This window comes from Budorcas taxicolor, chromosome 16 (genome assembly GCF_023091745.1).
Source record: "Budorcas taxicolor isolate Tak-1 chromosome 16, Takin1.1, whole genome shotgun sequence".
Classification (NCBI taxonomy): Eukaryota; Metazoa; Chordata; class Mammalia; order Artiodactyla; family Bovidae; genus Budorcas; species Budorcas taxicolor.
Genome location: NC_068925.1, coordinates 20,202,027 through 20,227,006, shown reverse-complemented (window position 1 = coordinate 20,227,006; position 24,980 = coordinate 20,202,027). Strand labels below are relative to the sequence as shown.

The 24,980-nt window shown below is 39.0% G+C and overlaps 1 protein-coding gene across 1 annotated transcript in view; it reads left to right on the top strand.

The window, feature by feature from the left end:
* The window catches only part of USH2A (usherin), a 930,744-nt gene that overhangs the window by 592,102 nt on the left and 313,662 nt on the right, over positions 1-24,980 (top strand). Inside the window, exons 38-40 of the mRNA XM_052653949.1 lie at positions 12,091-12,241; positions 12,849-12,991; positions 22,698-23,326. Coding sequence (XP_052509909.1) covers positions 12,091-12,241; positions 12,849-12,991; positions 22,698-23,326 — 923 coding nt within the window. The remainder of the gene's footprint in view (positions 1-12,090; positions 12,242-12,848; positions 12,992-22,697; positions 23,327-24,980) is intronic.

Here is a 24,980-nt window from a genome sequence, read left to right as displayed (position 1 = left end):
TTAACTTGGATCCATAAAACCTGCAGCCCTTGCTAAGCATCTTGTTTTGCTATTTTTCTCTGGAGACCTTTCTGGGAGCTTTCACAGCTAAAGTTGCCTTGACAAGAGAGGAAAATTTTTTAAAAATCTGAGAATCTGAGACAGACTAAAAAAATGTTATTTTTCCAAATCTCTACCCCCAAATAAGCATCCTCAAGATTAGAATGACATCATTTTTTTTTAATAAATAAGCTTCAAAAATGTCTTCATTTAAAACCTCCTAGCTATAAGATTTCTCACTCTGCAAAGCAGTGTCCACACTCAGAGCTGGTTATTCGGATGCCTGGGGACAGATGGGGAAGAGGCAGGAAAAGGAGGCAAAACCCGCTCTGTGCCTGTGAGGAGGGGCAAGGTTCTGGCTTAGACAGTCACTTCAAAAGGCACTGCTTAATGTGATAGGAGTTTGGGTTTTGGAAGTAGGTTGCTAGATTCAAACAGCAGTTTAACCACTTATTTGCTGTATGCTCTTGTGCAAGTGGCTTATCTACTATGGTCCGAATATTTGTGGCTTCCCCAAATCTGTATGTTGAAACATTACACCCAATGTGATGGTATTAGGAGGTGGGACCTTGGAAGGTTATAAAGGTGGGGCCTCAAAAACCAGATCATACCCTTGTAAAAGAGGTCTAAAAGAGCCCCCTTCCACCATGTGAAGACACAGCAAGAAGGCACTATCCATGAACCAGTAAGTGGGTTCTCAGGAGGCTGCATGGTAAACAGGAACATGGATAGAGTTTCAAACAAAATACCCATGTTTGAGTCCCAGCTTGGCACTTAGAGCAATCACAAGGAACTGTAAAAACATTATAATACTCAACACTTTTAAAATTCATGGTCTGGCTATATGGTCAGATGAATGCAGTGTGCATTAAACACAACTATCCAGTAGACCCATCTCAGAAAAATCTCAGACAGTCATTCTGACCTGAAATTTAGTATTCAGGCTTGCCATCCTTCTTTCCCCCTCTGCACCCCCACCTCTGTTATTGAATTCATTCATTTCCTACCAGCTTCTGCCTTGATTGCTGGGCTCAAGCCGCCATGCCTTCAAGGCTCAGGCCCAGCTTGCCCTTATCTTGGGGCTGCCTGAGATGTGTGTCCCCCAGTTGTTTGCAAATCCCTGCTCAAATACAGTCTCCCCCACTACCTTACATAAAATGTCAGCTTTTCCCCCGCCTCCTCCCTCCGCACTCCCAATCCCTTATATTAGAAATATTTCTTGGTTACTAAAATGTTTTCATCACATACACACACAAAAGGTAACTGTGAGGTGATGGGTGTGTTAATTAACTCATTTGTGATAATCACTTCACAATGTATACATCTATGAAATCATCACATCATTACACTTTAAATACACAGTTTTACTTGTCAATTATACCTCGATGAAGTTGGGGGAGGGAAAAGAACTACTCATAAAAAGTGGGGGGGAAATAGAATCATTTCTTTTTTGTGTCTTTTGTCTCTCTCTCCTTAAAAAAACTGATTTAACTAATTTAACTTAATGTATTTCCAGAGCATAGGATACTGCCTGGCTTATAAGTAGACATTTGTCAATTTTTATTTCTTTATATAAATTATATGTAACTTCTTCCCTGGTATCTCAGATGGTAAAGAATCCACCTGCTATGCAAGAGACCCGGGTTTGATTCCTGGGTCAGGAAGATCCCTAGAGAAGGAAATGGCAACCCATCCCAATATTCTTGCCTAGGAAATCTCACAGACAGAGTAGCCTGGCAGGTTATAGCCCATGAGGTCACAAAGAGTTGGACATGACTGAGCAACTATCACTTTTTTTTCATGTCCTATCTTACATAATAACTATGTAAAATAATGTTAAATTTATATATTTTATATACTTACACAGTATATTGTATAAAAATATTAAATGTCTATTTTTAATATACACTTGCATATATTTAATTGCATACTAATGTTTCTAATGCTACATACTTGCATTATTATGTATTGTATATACAGTCATACTTAAATATACACATATGTGAAGCATTCATTCTGTTGGAGATACTGGGAAATGAATCATTCATGCCTTACTATCAGTTCAGTTAAGCTCAGTCGCTCAGTTGTGTCTGACTTTTTGCGACGCCATGAACTGCAGCATGCCAGGCCTCCCTGTCCATCACCAACTCCCAGAATCCTCTCAAACTCATGTCCATCGAGTCGGTGATGCCATCCAGCCATCTCATCCTCTGTCGTCCCCTTCTCCTCCTGCCCCCAATCCCTCCCAGCATCAGAGTCTTTTCCAATGAGTCAACTGTTCGCATGAGGTGGCCAAAGTATTGGAGTTTCAGCTTCAGCATCAGTCCTTCCAATGAACACTCAGGACTGATCTTTAGGATGGACTGGTTGGATCTCCTTGCAGGCCAAGGGACTCTCAAGAGTCTTCTCCAATACCACAGTTCAAAAGCATCAATTCTTTGGTGCTCAGCATTATTCACAGTCCATTACTATAGGAGTAAATAAATACAAGTTTCTGGAAAGCAGTTTGTCAGCTTATATCTGAAATGGTAGTACCATTCGTCCCTATTGACACAATAATTCTGAAAAACAAAACTAAAGGTGCATTTATTAGGATACTTGGAATATTATTTATAATATCAAAAATGATGTTGTTCTACACCAACACCAGCTTTAAGTGAATGTTCTACATTTGTAGAAATACTATATGCAGTTATTTTGAAACATTATGTTACTAAAACTATTTAATGGCATAGAAATTTTCACTATATATTATAAAGCAAAGTTTACAAAATAACATATTAGAAACATTGAGCATAATGCTTTTTAATTATATGTGGAATAAGAAGAAAGACAGGAATCTTCAATAGCATAAAAGTGGCCATTTCTGGGTAGTGTCAGTATGGATAGCGTCATTTTCTTTGTTTGGTAATTTTCAAATTTTCTATCATGAACACATTTTATAGTTAGAAAAATACATGCTTTTAAAAGGGGTCATGTTTAGTTCTGCAAGAACTAATCATTTTCTTTAATCATTTTTGGTGAGCAATAAATGGCAACCCACTCCAGTATTCCTTCCTGGAAAATTCCAGGGATGAAGGAGCCCCAAGAGCTACAGTCCATGGGGTTGAAAGAGTCAGACACGACTGAGCACACACAGATGGGCAGACAGACAGAGTTCTCAAGATTTGTTAAGCACTCTAAAGTTTACCAACAAAAATGAAAAACAGATCTCTGTTCTCAAATAGTTTATGTTACCATTACTTTTGTGTACTATGGGGGAAACGAGGACTACTGGTTAAAAATGCCTGAAGTTCTGTCCCTAATGGTAATACCAGCTTTTTCTCAGGGACTCATAGAGAAGGTCCCTAAGAGTTCAGTGTCGTTAGCAGGAACAACCACATGTACCCATTGCCCAAGGTTGTCCCTGTTTCAAGCCTGCTCCAGCTCAGTGCATCCATGTTGGTTATTTATAGTACCCTGTTTTATTCTCAGAAGGTCCTGATATAGACAAAAGAGTATATTCACCATAAGTTTTGTAGAAATAATATATTTTTAGCTCTACCTCAGGGTCTTCCCAGGTGGCACTAGTAAAGTAGTAAAAAAAAAAAAAAAACCAGAAACTCACCTCCCAATGCGGGGTACACAGAAGACGTGGGCTCAATCCCTGGGTCAGGAAGATCCCCTAGAAGATGAAACGGCAACCCACTCCAGTATTCTTGCCTGGAGAATCCCATGGATAGAGGATTACTGGCGGGCTACTGTCCACGAGGTTGCAGAGAGTTTGACGTGACTGAATACCCAGGCTCCCTATCTCAGAAACAGCTAACCAACAAGAGTAATAATGTAATGGGGCAACTTAGGAAGCAACTATTTTCCTATAACTGGTAATGAATAGATGGGCACTTGAATACTACTTTTCTGGGATGTTTTAGGCAAGAATCCTTTATTTAATAGAAAGTTAGACTTCATAGTTAGTTGTCCTCCAAATTTAAAATGCGTTGACCATTCTGTGGTCACTTCCATGACCTACCTGTAGATAACACATAATATTTAAAAATTTAGTTCTTGTACTAATGTAAAGACCTCTCTGTGTTGCATTTTACTGAATTTCTGGCTTTAACTCATTCTTGAGAACTAGCAGATTTGTACTAGTAGTTCTATGTGAGGTTCCTTGTAGGTAATAAGGAGATGCTGTGATAAAGAAGACCAGAAAAGTATTGTTTAAGAATATGACTTGGACAGAAAGTAAATCTGATCTTTACAAAAACTAATCTATTTAATATTGTAAATGGTTTTTCTTTCATATTTAGTTAATGTGTTCAATATTTATTCTCTATTATAAATCACCTACTAGAACAGGCTGTTTTGTGGTGTAAAATTAAGAGCGCTGTCCTTGAACTTAACCAGTCCCTGTTTAAATCCTCACACTGCCAGTAACCTGTTTCATGATTTGAGATAAAATATGAAAATTGTGAGCCTCAGATGCTTTATCTATACTTTAGAGAGATAATGCTACAATTTCATCATGTAATTCCAAGGATTAGAAATAATTGTGTTAAAGAGCCTGGCACACAGTATGTGTTCCAAAAGTTAGCTCTTATGAGAGACTCTTTGGCGAACATTAAATCTGTTTTAACCTACTTGTCACTGTTTAATGCTGCTCTATTTGTACATCCTTGTGCTCAAGGTTGACTGTCCATTTGTTAGCACATCTGCATATTCCTCATAATTAATATCTTTTTTAATGACATATGGTTTAGTGACTGGAAATGGAGTCTTGCCTTCTGTTTTCAATTTGTTTATGACTCAACGACTCAATAGATGTGTCTGAACTTTAATTTTCCATTCTGGAAACTAGAATTTAAAATCCTTGCTCATATGTAGCTATTTCAGAAAATGAGAGGAAAATGTGTACTCTGAGGATTTTGACTATGTGCCAGGCTATTCAGCAATGCAACAGGACGCATAGAGATGAAAGGCCATGGTTTCCCTCATGCTAACAGGGAGACCTAAATGAGGATGCCAACAATCAAGTCTTTGAAATCAGAAAGTAGTTTGGGCTGGGATGAAGTCAGATTTCAAGTGAAACTACTAGGAAGCATGACATCTGCTTGGAGTGAGCGTGGGCAGAGATGGTGCAAGTCTTGGGCCCTGGAATTAGCCTGAGGATAAAATGGCTCCACATGACCGCCTAACAAAGCCCAGTGACCCTGTCTGTTCCTCTGAAGCCCAAGGTCCTGCGCATATTTGGTTGTGAACTTCTAATTCTAAAGCTCCTAAAGCACTTACACCTCTTTTAGGCTCTATGCACATTCTGTGCTGTTTGAGTCATGTCTGTCTTTTACGTAAGTAGTTGGTGCTCTAAACTCCCTTTCTATTTATTCTGCCTTTCCCTGCTCTCAGCAGAGAACCGTGTGCAGAGTGGCATTCAATATCTTTTATTACAGGTTTGAATTTAATACCAAATACTGTAGACTTCTTTGACATCTTAATGTAGAATCTGTATTTCCAGCATTTGAAATGTATACGCATACACCCCAAAGTCATACTGTAGTGGTAACCAGTCGGTGGACTATCCTGAGGCATTGGTGCACCTGCGAAGCCCATTGAATTTGTTTTCTCCCCACAGGTTTCCTCTTTGGGTGGGTCACTATAGCTTCAGCAGTCACTGGCCACATGAAAATAAAGCTTCTGGTTCTGCTTTTCAGAGCTCCTCCTCAAGAGTTCTATAAATCTGCATGGAGCAAATGTTTGGGGCATTTTGTTTGTTAAAGGGGGCGTTTACACATGTACATCATTTAAAAGTTTAATAAAATCAAACATTCAAAAGATTATACCAACCAAGCTAGTCCAGTCTGTGATTTAATTTATTGCTTCATGTTCTGCATGCATTTTGCCTTCCAAAAGAGGTTGAATTTGAAATTTTACTAAGAACGCTTTTGCTTAAATTTATAGATTGGGCTAGCTCTCTTATCCAGCTGCCGTGCAGAATTAGTATTTACTGGACAAGATGTGTTGATTCAGGAGGTTGTCTGTGGAGTGCTTGCCTCGTGAGGGTCATATTAAACTTGAGAGAAGCTTTTTGAGCAACATAGCATCTTGGAGACAATATATCAAGCTGATAGATACACGGCTCTTGTGTTAAGAAACCAGGAATGGAATTATGGCTGGTTCCCAGTTATTGCTTTGATGCTAAGGACCCTCAGAGGAATAGCCCTAGGATAAAAGGGGTTAACCAGAGGAGAAAAAAAGGTTTCCAGCACTCAGTGTTACTGAAAGCAGGTAGAATGAATAGTTCTATGTCAATAATTCAAGATGATCACTTTGTTAGGAAATATTTGGGGATTCTATATAATCAGAGTGTGACCAATTTAATGGCGCACATTTTCTTGTTATCACTCAAAAGAGAATCCATGATACATTATTATTATTATTATTATTATGGAGCATCTTCTGGGCATTTTTTCCTTCCCTGACAGCACTGTAAAGCAGTCCTAACACTTGAAGGATATTTTGGTGTAAATATTTAAAACTCTAATAATTTTTCATGCTGATGACTTATCAGAGCTGTCTCCTTCAGAATTTGGATCGTCAGTGATATTATACTCCTTGACAGAAAAATTAGACAAAAAAAAACAACCAAACAAGGGGCGTGGTTTTATGTTATACATTATATGAAATCTGCACAATATTTTATGCCCAAGCTCTTTTGATATGTGTGCATTTTTATACATCAATGAAAGAATATACATCAAATAAGAAATCATCATTACTATAACTGTGTTCAAAGATAAAATATCACTTTAAAAGTCTTTAACAACAAATGTCCCTCAAGCCAAAGATTTACAGTTAAGTTACTGAGTATCTGGCTGTGGACAGCCAGCCATCTTCTTGCATTTCCTAGGTATGTCCCCTTTCCACGCCTGAAAAAACTACTTTGTACCATTCTTTCCCCTCTGTTCAAGCACCCAGTTCATCTTTATACTTTGGCACTGGGTGGATGCATTTGCTTTTATTTTCCTCACTGGAAAATGGACACCATCAGAAGAGATCTTTGCTGTGTTCCCATCACCAGATCTACTGATCTCTGTATCTGCAGCCTGGGTCTTTGTTCACTTCTGCACAGTGGTGGGCTGTCCTTGCTCTATTCCACAGCCCATGTCCACTGGCTCTCAACTCACTTGTCATATACCCTGTTTCACCTTTCTCTGACTCACATACAAGGACCTGGTGATTAATTATTCTTCTTTCGCCTACATTATCATCTCCCTCGATCTCTTCTGGATCATCCCACGAAGCATGTAAATGCTGCAACTTCTTCCAGTATTTAAAAACCTTCCTCTGATACCAGAAACTTCTCTAAGTTTGCCCCATTTTCTTCTCCCTTTAGAACACAATCCCGCAGAAGTCTTCTAGGCTCCTTGTATCAGCTCATTCTCCTCTCAGTTTTCCCCAGTCAGACTACCACACCCACCACTGCCCTATGTCTGTTCATAGCAAGGTCATGTCGAATTGGCCAAATGCAAAGCTTAATTCTTAGTCTTTTCCTTTCTTAAGCTCAGTACATTTGACGGAGTCGATCCATCCTTCCTTTCAGAGACACTGTCTCTACTTGGCTCCCAGGGTGCACTTTCTCTTAACTTGTCCCTTATTTTACTGATCCCTCCTGTAAGTAAATCTCCTTTATTGCAGAAGCCCACCCACCCTCCTCAAGATTTTGGTGCATCCCAAGCCTCAGTGCTCAGATCTCTTCTCCACTCACTCTATCTGCACTCAACCCCTTGTTGATTTCAAGTCTCAGCTGTGGAATACCACATAGACGTTGATCCACAATTCCTATCTAGACTCATGTCAATGACTTCATTCTTGGTATAGCACTGAAGTTATGAAGTAAACTTCTAAAATGTATCATAGACAAAAGAACTCTTGAATCTTCTTCACATCCCATTTCTCCTCTCAGGTGCCATTCACCTGGATGCTTGGGCCAAACACGTGGCATCATCTTTCACTCCCTTATTGTCTACCAGTACCACATGCCACACTCAACTGATCCATAAAATATGCCGCCACCTTGACTGCTGGTGTTTGAACCTAATCTGCTGTCATCTGCTAGCCCTGGATGACTGCAGTGGGTAACCTCCCTGTTTCCAGCCTTGCCCTCACACATCACTGGCTTAGCACAGAATGGCCTTTATTTCTTTAGAATCAGCATGTGTCCTTGATGAAAAACCCTGTCATAGCTCCCAACACTATTTACAATGGCATCCAAAGTCCTTACTGTGACTTCTAAGGTGTGGCCCTCAGTTCAGTTTAGTTGCTCAGTCGTGTCCGACTCTTTGTGACCCCATGAATCGCAGCACGCCAGGCCCCGCTGTCCATCACCAACTCCCGGAGTTCACTCAGACTCATGTCCATCGAGTCGGTGATGCCATCCAGCCATCTCATCCTCTGTCATCCCCTTCTCCTCCTGCCCCCAATCCCTCCCAGCATCAGGGTCTTTTCCAATGAGTCAACTCTTCGCATCAGGTAGCCAAAGTATTGGAGTTTCAGCTTCAGCATCAGTCCTTCCAATGAACACCCAGGACTGATCTCCTTTAGGATGGACTGGTTGGATCTCCTTGCAGTCCAAGGGACTCTCAAGAGTCTTCTCCAACACCACAGTTCAAAAGCATCAATTCTTCAGTGCTCAGCTTTCTTCACAGTCCAACTCTCACATCCATACATGACCACTGGGAAAACTAGACTAGATGGACCTTTGTTGGCAAAGTAATGTCTCTGCTTTTTAATATGCTATCTAGGTTGGTCATAACTTTCCTTCCAAGGAGTAAGCGTCTTTTAATTTCATGGCTGCAATCACCATCTACAGTGATTTTGGAGCCCCAAAAAATAAAGTCTGACACTATTTCCACTGTTTCCCCATCTATCTGCCATGAAGTGATGGGACCAGATGCCATGATCTTCATTTTCTGAATGTTGAGCTTTAAGCCAACTTTTTCACTCTCCTCTTTCACTTTCATCAAGAGGCTTTTTAGTTCCTCTTCACTTTCTGCCATAAGGGTGGTGTCATCTGCATATCTGAGGTGATTGATATTTCTCCCGGCAATCTTCATTCCAGCTTGTGCTTCTTCCAGCCCAGCGTTTCTCATGATGTACTCTGCATAGAAGTTAAATAAGCAGGGTGACAATATACATCCTTGACGTACTCCTTTTCCTATTTGGAACCAGTCTGTTGTTCCATGTCCAGTTGTAACTGTTGCTTCCTGACCTGACTATAGGCTTCTCAAGAGGCAGGTCAGGTGGTCTGGTATTCCCATCTCTTTCAGAATTTTCCACAGTTTATTGTGATCCACCCAGTCAAAGGCTTTGGCATAGTCAATAAAGCAGAAATAGAGGTTTTTTTTTTTGGAACTCTCTTGCTTTTTTGATGATCCAGCAGACGTTGGCAATTTGATCTCTGGTTCCTCTGCCTTTTCTAAAACCAGCTTGAACATCTGGAAGTTCATGGTTCACGTACTATTGAAGCCTGGCTTGGAGAATTTTGAGGATTACTTTACTAGCATGTGAGATGAATGCAATTGTGTGGTAGTTTGAGCATTCTTTGGCATTGTCTTTCTTAGGGATTGGAATGAAAACTGACCTTTTCTAGTCCTGTGGCCACTGCTGAGTTTTCCACATTTGCTGGCATATTGAGTGCAGCACTTTCACAGCATCATCTTTCAGGATTTGAAACAGCTCCACTGGAATTCTACCACCTCCAGTAGCTTTGTTCATAGTGATGCTTCCTAAGGCCCACTTGAATTCACATTCCAGGATGTCTGGCTGTAGGTGAGTGATCACACCATCATGATTATCTGGGTCATGAAGCTCTTTTTTGTACAGTTCTTCTGTGTATTCTTGCCACCTCTTCTTAATATCTTCTGCTTCTGTTAGGTCCATACCATTTCTGTCCTTTATCGAGCCCATCTTTGCATGAAATGTTCCCTTGGGATCTCTAGTTTTCTTGAAGAGATCTCTAGTCTTTCCCATTCTGTTGCTTTCCTCTATTTCTTTCCACTGATTGCTGAGGAAGGCTTTCGTATCTCTCCTTGCTACTCTTCAGAACTCTGCGTTCAGATGCTTGTATCTCTCCTTTTCTCCTTTGCCCTACGAAGGCTCTAGGGCCTCTAGGTGCTGCCTCTCTCTCCAGCTTCCCCTCCACTCCCTTTCCTTAGTCTGAGTCAGCAACACTGGCCTTTCTGACTATTCCTTACACACCGTCTGCACTTTCCCTTCCTCTCTGCCTTTGCAATGACTGCTCCCTGCCTGGATTGCTATCCCCCCAGACATTCGCATGACTTATATCACTAAGGTCTTTGTTCTAGTGTCACCTAATGACATTTTCTTCCTATGGCTCTCCTGTCTAATCTGAATTACTGTGTGCCAACTAAAACCCACACTCCTTTTGACTTTCTCACCACGTACTGTGTTTTACTCTTCACCTGAGCACTGAGTGCCACCTGGTAGGATCTGTGGCTTCTGTTTGTTCATCACTGGCTTCCTCTGTTTGCATAAGTTCCACAGGGTCAGGGGCCATGTCTATTGGACTCAGTGTTGTTAACCCTCCATACAAAGAACACTACCTTTCGCAGAATAGAGGCTCAATAAGTGTTTACTGAATAAATTAGTGAATTATTGATGAACTCAGAACTCTTACAACAGACTGATGAGACATGGATTCTACTTCTTCCATTCTCATCACTGTCATTCATTCGCTTCATAGTTCATAAGCCAGCTCTCCCAAATTGGAGAGTACATAAAAGTCAGACACCATATCAGGTTATGTGTAAATGGAAGCTAAAAATAAACCCTGATAGTTGTTTTCATCATTTTGATTCCTTATCCTCCTTCAGCAATGGCTTTGAGTAATCCTTAGTTATTAAGAATTTATATTACAGTAATCAGAATGTCCCCAAAAATTGCATTGTAGTAGTACTAAAATTATGCTAAGGGAAGTTCAGACTAGTCCAATATAATAATAACAATAGCTAACAATTAATAATTACCAGGACCTCAAAAAAGGTGATTTATTTACATTTCTTTGATCTTCACAACCATCCTGAAAGGGCAAAGTGTTACCCCCATTTTAAAGACAAGAAACATAAGCTCAGAGTTGTTTGGTGATTTTCCCAAAGGCATTGAGCTGTGCTTGATTTGCTTTAGAGTTTCTGACAAGCTTTGGACCACACTCTGATATGATAGGTTCATTCAAGTTGTACCTATTGGAAAAATTAATAACCAGAGTCTTCTTGTTTGTCTTTTAATTTTTAATAGAATAAGCTTCACTTATTTCTGTTAGGCCTTCTAGAACCATCCAGGTAGATTTCCCTGATAGGTTTTATCAAGCTGGTATCCTCAATTCAGGAATAATTTGCCAGGTTCAACTAGACTAGAAAACATCTGTGTCCCAACTTGTAACATATTTGAATAAAGGCAGCATCACTGTGAGAAGGGGCAATTGACTGTATACAACACATAGAGAAAGAAGGTTAGTTTTTACATTTTCATAAATAAGAATTAAGACTGAAATGTGCTACTTTCATTGTAGAAAAATAAAATGTTTAACAAACCTTCCTCAGAAAAAAAATTGATTGTCTTTGTGATCATGGTATGATTAAAGAGACGATGGTGACATCAGTGGAAGAAATAAAAGATCTGGACTCCTTCACTGTTCAACTGCTTGATTGTTGAGCAGAGCTAAATTTAAAAAGGTATTTTAATATTTGCTTCACTAAATCCCCTCCATGTTTTCAATTAGAGAAACAGAAGTACAGGTGCGGATGGGCTGTGTGTTCATGTGTCTTGCTCTTTGGGGGCTGGCTTTTAAGATGGAAATATTCATGTAATTGTGTTGAAATGAACAATGAGGAAGTACAGTAGTTCAGGAATGAAAATGTTAAATTAAATGGACCATGTTTAACATTGTTGTTGATCCTGAGGAACAGTTTTTCCAGTATATGGAGCATTTCGATTCCATCCAGCATATGTTCTCCACAGTTTTCTCTGCTCTAATTCATCTGTGTTTTTCGACAGCTCCAGATGGCGTGCTGCCTCCGAGGCTTTCATCTGCCACTCCAACCAGTCTTCAGGTTGTCTGGTCTACACCAGCTCGGAACAACGCCCCCGGCTCTCCCAGATACCAACTCCAGATGAGGCCTGGCCACTCCACCCATGGGTTTCTAGAGTGAGCATTCTACTTGTCCATCCTTGTGTCATCTGGGTTATACAGTTTAGCCATTAATTCACTTTACCTTAACTTTGTTGTAACAATAGGTAGGTCAGTTCTCATTTGCAACAAATAAAGGCCCTCTTTTAAAAGATCCAACAAACACACACACACAAACACCCAAGCAGTACCCTAGGAGATAATTATTTGCTTTGCCAAAGTATCTATTTTTAATTTATAGAGGCTTAAAATAAGATTCCTTCAGCCTTTTCATGAACACATGTATATGCCAAAAACAAACATATACCAGAACCCCACAAAAACTGCTGCCTAATTATGGCTACAAAATTATAATACTTATTCCACAAATTCCATGTGGCATCAGTCTCAAGTCTAGAATTTACTCCATATTGATAAAATTGCCATTTCATATAAATGGAATTATACAAACCCTTAGCCAAATAGCTACTTATTTTAAAAGAGATATCATGCAATGACAGAAAACTGCAGAACTGAGAGGCACATTGACATCCCCTGAAAATCCTTTACAATAAGATTTTACTTTTGTTAAAATTTCTTTGAATGTCTCAGCCCTCCTAATTTTAGGATTTCATTCCTCATACAGGCTATTTTCCAATCCTTCTGCATCATTAAACTATGAAGTGAGAGATCTCCAACCATACACGGAGTATGAATTTCGGTTGGTTGCCTCCAATGGATTTGGCAGTGCCCATAGCTCTTGGATTCCGTTCATCACTGCAGAGGACAGTAAGTGGTCTGAAAAACACACAGCTGAATATCTTCTGCCTTAGCACATCTTAAAGTCTTAATGTTTTTCCAAAACAAAGAAATAAGCCTCCTGTATTCGCTTGATATCGAGTGACAATAATCTTTTCCAGGACCAGGGTGGTCAGAGTCTCCAGAAAGAAGAAAAATGTGGGTTTGGAGGGTTGGAGAGTTAGGCCTACTGACAGGAAGACATAATTCACAGTAAATTATGATATGGCCCCATGCAGTCCTTCAGGGTAAATCCAGGTGTCCTGAAAGGAAAATGATATCCTCGTCTATTCTATGACCAAGTATTGCAAGTGTTCTCTGCAGAAGAACATGAAATATGGACCCTACTTCCTAAGGATGCTTAGAGGCCATTATAGATTGAGATTGTCTTATTCAACCAATACAGGGAATTTTCTAGATTTTTATGGAAGACTTATATTTGCATATATATATATATTTTTTTTTACTAGGTTATATAGAGAAAAGAAATACATGGTTATCATATTGAGTTTTATACAAATTGCCTCTTGAAAAAGCATATATATGGAAGTATAACTTTTTAGAAAAGTTAGAAATTAAATCAAGCTATACAGAGTGAAGGAGGACACTGTATCTTTGAACAATGAGGTTTTTAGGGTTAATCTTGTCAAGTCTTTTAATCAGAAGCTTCTTAGAAGATGTTGCTCTGTTGGCCAATTGCCATTCTAGCTCTATATTCAATCAGGACCCAAGTGACTTTCAAAAGGCTGGATATTAATCTCAAAAGGCACAGTATATGAAACAATATCAATTGTATATGAGATAGATTCTTTTATGTCTACAATATCCTTAATTATATTAGTTTACTGAGAATAAGACCTTAAATGAGATAGAATCAGAACTATCTGCCTTCCTTAATGCTTACTTAAACACACACACACACACACACACACACACACATGAGCAATAATATATAATACTTCCTTCATTTCTCCCAAATTGTAATTACTCCCAGGGAACAGGCTAGGTACTTCACAAGGACACATCCAGGCATTTCATCTCAAGGGTACCATTTAGTAAATTATCAGCACGGTGCAGTAAACGACACCCACGGTCCAAAAAGCATCAGTGCACCAACTCAACGTGCCTACACCTCTTTTAGTGAGAACATTCCATGCATTCTGGCAGATCTGACAATATGAACACCAACTGTATACAGATGTCTGACCCAGGGAGCTCACAACCAAACTAGATTTCTGAAGAAACATTTCTTTTTTAAATCAGCTGAAAAAAATATTTTTACTATCCTTAAATAGCGCATTCTTGATGGCATGTGATGGAGGTTAACTAAAAATAATTTTTTGCCCACTGCAGAGGTGATGAAACCACAGAACTCCACACTAGAAAAGGAGAGAAATGACTCCTTTTTGGCACCCACCATTTCTGTTTCGATAAGTTCTGTTCCGATAGACAGGGGACAGCACTTGTATTTCCTCCGTGGTGATCGTTATTGAATAGGCGCCAGATTCTCCTACCTACAGGCAGGAAGTTAGCTCATAAAATCCCAGACACTGTAAAGGCCCAGTTAGCACAGCGCCCTCTGTTGAGCAAACTTCTCCCCTGCCTCATCTTATCATGAAACAGGTTTTACAGACAGGTTTTACAGTGTTTAGAATTTTCATGCACAGAGACTTGGCCATCTCTGTGGCTTTTAGGGCCTGCGACCAAAGTGAATAGTGTTACCCTTCATCTTCCTTCATTAAGAATTAGTAACAGTTGATTACATAGCAGGTCCTAACTCATGAAACCCAGTCATCATTTTCATTGAAATACTTTCTCTGAAACAATGACCTGTTTCCTCTTCTGCTTCACCTGTGACATCACATCCACCAGCAAAGGATGAAAGGCTGGCCCGTTTGCCCCTCTAGGTTAACTTACTAGTGCATGCTCACCCCTAAGGTATAATGACAGTGTCCTATGTATTTTGGGTGTAGGTGGAGATGGATACCATCTCTGAAAGGATGTGCAATTGAGTTGACAAAGACTGAGGGATTGGCACTTGGCTCAAGCAGTTTTTCTGTCAAGGCTTCAAAGCCTTGATTATAAAACTACCCATGCTGAAAGCTCCATGCCGGGATCACACTTCAAACTTGGTCCTAAACAGCACCTCCCATTCAGCAAAGTGCAATTTCCAGTGTAGAAATTCTACGTATCAGCTTATGGAATGAAACAGAGAAGTCATCTCATACCCACATTTAAAGTTCATACTATCAGTAGGGACCTTTCCACATCAGCCAAAGCCCCCAAACTTTCCAGTGCCAAAAAAAGGTCACCAGTAGCAACATTTTTCATATGATACTGTGATGGTGTGATTTCATCAAGCCTGTTATACAGCTGAAAGCAGAAAGAGAAACCTAAGCAGAAAATGACCTAGAGCTAGAGAAACAAATGCTTGCATGCTAAAAGAGGTTCTCAGAGGTGGAGAAAGGGGTGTGAGGAATTTTAATAGATTTTTTTTTTTTTTTCAAATAATTTGTCATTTACATCAGTGGGCCACCAATATCCAATTCCATGCATTTTTAAAAATCTAGTGTGCTTATGCCAAATAATAATAATGCACATTTCCTATGAATATTTTAAATGCAGTTAAACTTGTGTTAATAAAAGATGTTTGTTCCAGCCAACTTGGTCAGTATAGTGTTCGATTATTTGTAACCAGATAAATACAAACAACGCATGATTTTTTTTTTAACATGCTGCTAGCTATCTAAGTACCCAACATGCCTGCAGTCTACAAAAATGCATTAAGATTGTGATAAATTTAGAAGCATGGGATTAATAACATGAAGACACTTACCTATCAGCTGAAACTTTTTGATATCTATTAATAAGAAATAGCCATCTCTTCTGATTGTATTATTTATCTCTCTCTCTCAAGTATCTACAATTGTTTCCTGTGCAGTATAGGTTGTAAAAATGGAAGTTGGCTGCATGCCTTCTGCCTACAAAAATGTAGGCAGATTTTTGTAAAATATGAGATAACTCACTTTTCTTTAAAAATATAGATTCCCTAGACTAGTAAAATTCAGCTTTCTCCCAGGGTTTCCTGGCTACCAAGATCAAAATATGAAATATCTCTTTATTTGAGTCATTTTAATAATGAACTTGTATACACAATTAGGTCAATCTGATGAAAATGAGATTCTTTTCTAAAAATCACTTATCTACCTCTAAAACAAAACAAAACAGAAAAGACAAATTTCTTCCAGAGTTGACCATTTAGTTGTCCTATATTTTTTAAAGACTAAAAATTGAATGACTTTGCTAAATTTATAGTTTAAAACTCCACATCATATATATTTGTAACCATCCATCTAAGATGCATTATTGAGTAAAATGTGTGCAATTTGGCTATTCTATAGATTTACTTAGATGATTTTTTCCTGTGTTCATTATTTTCCTAACAGACTCACTATTCATTATCTTTGACTGAAATCTGCTAAAAAATAGAAAGATATATCTTATTACCAACACAGTGAGATTTTCAGTACTATTAACATACTGTATCTACTTATTATATTAGTTCTTATTGTTATTTTTTCCCCACACTTTCAATGCACTGTGAACAAAGGATGTAGTGTCTGGATCCTATTTTACTTTTCTTATTAGCATTTTTGAGCAGTTTTCCCCTCTCATTCATCTTTAAGATTCTCATAGCAATTTACAAAGCAATATTGAAATGTATATCTAACAGAACAATTTTCTGCCTTGTTTGTTGTCTAACAAAATTCTACTCATTCCTCAATCCCAGTTCAAATGGTACCTTCTCTGTGAAGCCTTTCCTCCTCATTTCTACCTTAGGATTTTGGTTTATATTCACTTGTGCAACGTCAATATCTCTTTCTGAATTGTAATTTCTTAGGACCTAGGATTCTGTCTCATTTGTCTTTGTAGATCCAGTGCTTAGTGGTGGATCTGATATAGAATAAGTGCCCCAAATTGTTAAAGTACTGATTAAAAAGAGTCTCATATAAACAAATGCATGAAACTACTGACTTCCCTGGTGGCTCAGACCGTAAACTGTCTGCCTAGAATGTGGGAGACCCGGGTTCAATCCCTGGGTCAGGAAGATCTCCTGGAGAAGGAAATGGAAATCCACTCCAGTATATTTGCCTGGAAAATCCCATGGACGGTAGAACCTGGTAGAACTCTGCAACCAGGGGTTGCAGAGTTGGACATGACTGAGTGATTTCACTTTCACTTTTATGAAAACTTAAGCAAATCTTAATTGGGTACCTACCATACTGGAAGGACTGAAAGTTACAAGGATGAATAGGAAAATTCTCTACTTGAGTCATCCACAGTCTGCTGGGAAGAAAATCAAATAGAGTACTGCGTCTGAAGATGAGGGCCAGCTCAGAGGAGAGCTTCTCCCACCACCACCAGGTGTCAGGAAAGCCTTCCCAGAGGAGAACACAAGGAGGGAAAATTAGAATGATTTCTGTTTGGGGATCACATCAATATCAGATTTCCAATTTACTTTCTCGCCATTGGTCCAGGCGAGGAAAGCTGTTGCTGTAGGAGGTACCCAGTGACACAGGAGATAGGGCAGCTTGTAGAATTCTCTGTCTGTGATGTCAGCCTCTGAATATGAGACAAGAAGGGTGAGGATGACAGGCAGGTGTTAGAGAAGGAAATCCCAAAGGCGATCCTCATTCTTTGCCTTGGTCAGAGGCAGCCTGTTGGCTGTCCCTGTGTTTCCGTCTTAACCGGGATAATGAATGTTCTAATCAGAAAGGTCTCTGCTAGCCCAAAACCATGTGCTACTTCAGAAGGAAGACAGATGTATAGAAAGAGAATTCCAAAAGGAAAACATATTTTCTTCTTATTCTCACAAACTGTAATGGATAGAATACTGAGCCCTGGTGACAGAGAGGGGAAGTAAAGCTTTGGTACGAAATGCGATCAGTTGATCATGTTATTGTACTTCTAGAGGGGGATTTTCCAATCATTTAATAAGTATCTTTGTGCCTTTAAGAGTACTTAAATTTTACAACTAATATTGCATGGGAGAGATCTTTTTATTAGTGTGTTGTAGAATTTAAAGTCAGTTGGCACTTTAAGAGTTCTCTATGTGAGGGAAAAACAGAAACATTTGTAAATGAGGGTGGCCCATATTTATATCGGTAGATTTTATTTTGTTTAATGAAGATCTGGGAGCAGTAAGTCTCAGTAGTGCTGCAGGATGATTTTACTTTTCTATTCCAAACTTATTTCCTAATTGCTTTAAATTTTAACTTCTGAATGCTGACATGTTTATCCTCTCAAACAGGGATGTGGTCTCTATTTTACCCACAACAGAAAACCCATGATGCAAAGTAAATCATTCTGCTGATTTTGAGAGCAAAGTGTTTCTGTATGTATGTCCCTACAATAGTTTATTTCCCTGTTGCATAGACTTCCCCTCCACCAGATTTTTGCATTTCCAGAATTTATAAAACAAATTAGTATCTTTATAGTCTTATTTCTATATCCTAATATCAAAACCAAAGTGACCAACAGAAAAATCATTTGAAAGGATGAACCAATTAATGAAAAATTCTATCCACCTGACCTTCATTTCCCTCTTGAATTCTTGAATCTGTTTGGGGCACATAAAGCCCACTGCTTTTCTAAATTTGGAACTTCTAGTTCTTTTAGGACTTTTTTCTTCCTTCATGAATTTTCACATTAACACATTTCATTCTCTGCCCCAAACTTTCAAAAAAGAATCCACAGCCATTCACCACACAACACGGCCCCATTCTGGAAGACAAAACACTTTTCCTAACCTTCCTTTGCTGTCCTGGTCTCAGGAGAAATAGAGAAAACAGTTTCCCAATATCGGTTCACCTACTTGCAAACTATAAATTGTATCCTTTCAATTGAAGCAACCTTGTAGTGTTCAGATGTCCCTTTTATTAAGCAACTATGCCCTGCTACACAGCCCTTTTCCTATTTTGTCAGTTGTCTAGAAGCTGAATATTCACATACTTCCCAAATGGCAGTGCCCATTTGAAATATTTGTTTTGGGATACAATGATCTTACCTCTGTATCATCACAAGATTAATTATTCTTTATCTTTAATTTATTGGTCCTATTACTTAAGTCTTTTATTATAAGCTGTCAAAAAAACTCCTTTTAGGAAGTAGTTGGGGTATAAATAATAAATTGATAAAAGAATTCATGATTAAAGAGGAAACGGAATCCATCACTCCACTCTTCTGCTAACATTTTCACAATGAATAGCAAGCGACTGTACAAACAATTAGCACAGAGCATACTGCTACGTATAATTATACATCCAAGTATTTGCCACCTTGGTTTTTAATTCAGTGGCAGATTTAGAGGATATTCATTTATAGAGTTAATATTACTGAAAAAGAGCTTTTAAGCCAAGTGAGTTTTTAGTTAAAATGGCAAAAAGTAGCTTCAAGGCAGCAATGAGGAAACATCAGGAAAACTGAGCGATTGTGGGTAACTCTAGTAGCAAACGGGTTGTAGAAGACCCGTGAAAACCACTTAAAAAACAGTTATATACACACAACAGATGTGTCGTTGCAACTGTTTATTCTTTGCAATCATTTATACACACACACACATGCACCCATCCTTCCCAACATACACAGCTGAGTATAAAAATAAATAAGCAGACCCCTCCGTGAACAATCTCATTACTCTCTTTTAGGCTGGGGCTGAACTTTTGAAGCTGATGAGCGAAATCGTTTCCCATAAAAGATAATTTCATTTGCCAAAATGAAACTACTTTCCATTATTAATGCTATAATGAAACAGCCTGAAATATGAATCAGTGATCTGAACAGAAAGGATGCTCCTGTTCCCCGCTCCAGGAGGGGAGTTCTCTAAACAATTACACCCATGGAAAGGACTGTACGGTTGTATTTTCATCACTCGCCAGCTGAGCTGTGTGGCTGTCATACTTCCAGTCTCCCCTCCAGTGACAGCCGCATTGACAACATGTTATACTCCACATTGATTTTACAGTTAAGGAGCTGATTGTGATATATAGGGATTTTAAGAATTCAGCTGAGAGGCTGACTTTTGCCTTTTATCATTCCATTAAAATTTTATAACCATCTTTTTCATGTCATTTCATCCATGAATTCTTACTTTAGAAAGTGATAGCTACTGCTGTGAGCATAACTTTTCTCATGTTCAGAGCTTTTTATTGTATTAGCAAACTACCCCAATTATAGTTATTACTCATGTTTTACATAATTGTGGTGACCCTTTCAACCATGCAGTGGCACGCCAGTTGATTTGTATATAGAATTAGATGATTCGGCTTATCATTTTAAAGCACTAAATTGAAAGCGTGCCAGGAGTCGGGTTTTAACACTTCCTTAGCCAAAGGAGCTAATTAAGCTGCTTTCAGCATCCTCTCCTGAGTCGCCTACTTTAAGGACCCTTCTTGTCACAAGAGCTGGGAGCCTACTCAGCTAGAGCGGGAAGCTAATAAAATGTATTCTGGCTTTTAAGGGGGAAAATATCATGCAATTGAAATTGAACATCTCTTCTTGCCCAAGCTAAGAGATCATCTTTAAGGAAAGGCTGTGTTCTGTAGGGGCTTGAAGTATCAGTTCATCTCATTATCCTGGATGTTTCCCTGATAACACTATCATCGTAGTCACGAGAAATAAAAGGTTTATCTCCATCATAACAGAGAGCAAACTGCATCATTGTTACTTTTCCCTGAAGAAGCTCACAGTTTGATAATGCACATATGATGAATAATTATGCAAGACCCCTGTGAAAACCCTAATAGAAAAGTATTCTGATTTTTAAGCGTATATTACTCTTTTTTGAACAGGGAAGGGTGAGTTAGGGTTAGACTTGAAAGGCTCAATTCTCCACCATTGATTTTATAGACCCCAGTCTCAGAGGATTTCGTTTTACAAAACAACACTGATATCTTACAAGACTTGTGCTTGCTTTTCTTTAGGAAAGAGCCAAATCTGGATGACAAGTATAAATAAGAAAGGATCTGTATTCCTATTTTGATATAATAATTGCTACCGCTGCTGTGTACCAGAGAGCAAAAGTAAGAAATGTCACAGTGGTTTGACGAAAGCTTCAGAATGAAAGCTAACAACAGACTAAAACGAAAAATGTGATCCATCTCGGGATCATTGTACTTTTAGGATTTTTTCTCTTCAAATAGGATGCATTACCAAATTGTCAGAAATGGCTTGATTTCAGGGTTAGTGCAGTGTAACAGCTTTCCTCTCTAAAAGTAATTATGATTCTGCCATCAGTCCAGTTGGTGACAAATATGTGAATCATGTTGTGTAAAAATATGCTCCTATCACCAGCTACGATTGTGGTCCTTGGCTCCGCAAAGCCGTGGTTGCGTTTAAAATTTAAACCTTGATTATAACACTGAATCACACACACATACACTCACATCATCAGTGCTGTTTTAAACAATTACTAAATCCAAGTCTATCTTTTTTAAAGATTTTTCCATAAAATCTAATGTTCACAGAAGAATCTCATAAATGTTTAAATTGCTGTGGGCAGAAAAGGGGGATATAGGATTTTTCTTGATCTGTTGTAGCAATTTATAGATTTCAGGCCGTGGTTTATAAGAATGCTAAATGTTCTGGAATTACAGCTGTTACTGATCAGTGATTGAGCCAGATTTGTGTTATTGCACCATGTTCTTGCTTGTACCTAGAGAGCAGTAAAGCCTCAATATAATAAAAAGCACCTGCATTTTAAATGAAATTTCAATTGAAAAACTTAACAGCCCTTCAAATTGCAGAATTTAACGCAGCCCAGTAAAGCTTAAATAACACTTTGCCTCCGCAGGCTGAGGGGTTTGCATTCAAGGTGACTTGAGTGTGTCGCATGGTGAAATTATTTACAATTAAGGAATTTCTCTGGAGGGCTGCAGGATATTTGCTGCTCCACAACACCTAGGCGGGCATATGGCGGGCCTTTTTCAGTATTCATGGAGCCTCCTGAACCTTTATGATAATTGAATCAGTTAGAGTGCTGAGTGGAGCAAGCATTAAACCTGTTAACCTAAAGGTCAGATCTGTGCATTGTTTATTTATCAGTAGGTGAAAGAGCTAAATCGGCAGCTTCTGTCACAGTCACAGTAAAAAATCACCTATAATATTAACAGGGAGTAGATAAATTGCAAAACATGGATTAGAATGATAAACAGACCCAGGGATAATATGGAATATATAATGAGAGATGCTGAAGGATTTTACTGGCCTATAAAATATGCAGGTTTGTTATGATAGTGTTATTGATTATAATGAGTTACCAGAGTTCCAGAAAAATGGGGCATAAGTTTGAACTTTGGTTACAGCTGTCCTCTTGTGTCTTTCTCTCCTAAGGTCTTTATTTCAGAAGAGTCTTCGTGATGTTGGGGAATCCTTAGCTTTAATCAAAAGAAATGATTTAATAAAGTTATCTTACAGGAGCAAAAGGCAATTGAATCCAATAATGTTCAACAAGTACATCTCACACATTTAAGAGGAAAGTAGTCATGAGCCTTGTCTTTATGACATTTGGCCACTTACTCAATGGCTTTTACCAAGTGTCCAGTTTCATATTCTGGAGGAGAGTGATCACTCATTTTAGTTCTGTTCTGAGGTATGGGAAGTTTCCAAGAGGTATCACTACTTACTTTCTACTTTATAGAACCTGGACCTGTAGACCCTCCAATTATTCTGGACAAGAAGTCAAGAATGATGTTGGTCACCTGGCAGCATCCTTTAAAGTGCAATGGGCTCATTACCCATTATAACATTTACCAACACGGCCGCCTCAGCTTGAAAACTTCTGGAAATGTCACTAATGGCACAGTGACCCATTTACGCCCATATACAGCCTACACGTTTCAAGTAGAAGCTTGTACTTCAAAAGGGTGTTCCCTGTCAGCAGATTCCCAGACCGTTTGGACACTGTCAGATGCACCGGAAGGTATCCTGAGTCCAGAGTTGTTCTCTGATACCCCAACATCTGTGATCATATCTTGGCAAGCCCCCACCCATCCCAACGGCCTGGTGGAGAACTCCACAATCCAGAGAAGAGTCCAAGGAAAGGAGGCCGTTACCACCCTGGTGACTCTCCCAGGAAGTCATCCCAGGAGGTTTATCGACAAGACTTCTGCTCTTAGCCCGTGGACAACATATGAGTATCGAGTGCTGATGAGCACTGCTGATGGAGGGACAAACAGCAGTGATTGGGCAGAAGTGACCACGAGACCCTCGCGACCTGCTGGGGTGCAGCCCCCCGAGGTGGATGTGTTAGGACCCGACGCAGCCAAGGTAAGACGCTAAGTGTCTGTCTCCTCTGCAGACGAGGAATGTACCCTGCATTGACTCCGTGTTAAACAGAGCCATCTACTGACAAAACGCATACATGTGTTGTTTTAGGCATTCAGTGGAGAAACTGGGTTTTTGGCCTTTGGCCCAAACTTTCTCGAATTTGATGTCAGTTTTTCATTTCTCCCTGTATCCCCTTAATTATATTGTTGAGATGCTTCCATTTGCCTCACACACCTGAAATCCTTTGAATGCCACCCTGGGATGCTTAGCTTAACCACCACGTCAGATCTAAATAGATCAGAAAATGAGAAGAGGTGGGGAAATGCGGGGGAAGAGATTAGCGTATTAACAAAAGTTCCAATTACCAATATTCTGATTTTTTTTTTAAATGATCAAAGAATCAAGAGGATGGGGGAGGAAAGAAAAATAGCAGATTACAGGGCTATTTAGGAACTGTTCAATTATTCACTTCATTCTGCTGGGAATGAACTCTAGAGGCTAGGATAACTACCATTGTTTTGGCTTGCATACAAACTTCATTCAAGGGAAATTAGTGTAACCAAACAGGAGGGAGTTTTGTAGCTTAGAAGCCTCTTTTGTGTAAATACACACATGCTTCCATGGATTCAGTCTTGTACTACTGCCAAAAGCATTGGTGCAGCAGCTTGCTCACCAGAGCACAAAACAAAGGACATTTGCATAACAGCAAAGTTCATCTGTTGAAATTATTACTTGAATCTCTGTTGTGTGTTCTCTCGTGCCTACGAAAAGCAAACACTGGGTGATGCTAAACAGTGTAAATCGTTGAAGAAATTTAATTGAACCTACATACTGAAATCTGTGTTTCAAAGTCTGCCTTCATTAGTTTCCACATGAGATTGGTCAAAGCAACACAGCTTCTTGATAGAAATATCTCAAATGTGTAGAATTCTGTTCATAAAACATCAAAAGGAAATCAATTTGAAGGACATGATGTATGGTGTTTACTATATGAATTGGGCAATCTTAAGAATTGTTCTTCATTCAAAGGAAAAGCAGAGCAAACCAGAGGAAAACCCCAAACAAACCTAGAGTTATTCATCATTCCAGAAATGACTTTTCTTTTTAATCCTAAGGGAATTTTGCAAAACTTCGGTAGCAGTACCAATCAATATGATGTGATATAAGCACAGTCCTTCACAAAGGCACAGCTAGGTAATGGACATTTTTTCCAGATTCTTTCTAACAAAGATTTAATAGCTAGGCAGATCCAAAAGATGACAAATATTTTCAGAAAAGTAATAGCTCAGTGCATAGTTCTATGTGATTCAGCGTTTATAAGTGATGATCAAAAGTATTCAAAGCAAGTTGCCTGGCTTTTCTATTTGTCCCTTTTTTCCCTTCCTCTTTTGATTTTGTAACCTCCTCCAGGAATTAAACAATGTGCATGGCTTGTCAACCTGCTAAAGTACGATTTAGCTTGGTTTGAGAGCAGAATCTCACGGACACTCACCAGGCCTGGAATCTAAAAGTCTCTAAGAAGGTGCTTAGAAGATACAGACCGTGTATACTAGTGATCATTTTTTTAAAAATTCATACCTTTTACTAATCCTTACTTTATAACTAGAAAATAAAAAATTATCAATGAAGAGAGTCATCAGAATTATTTAGCTGA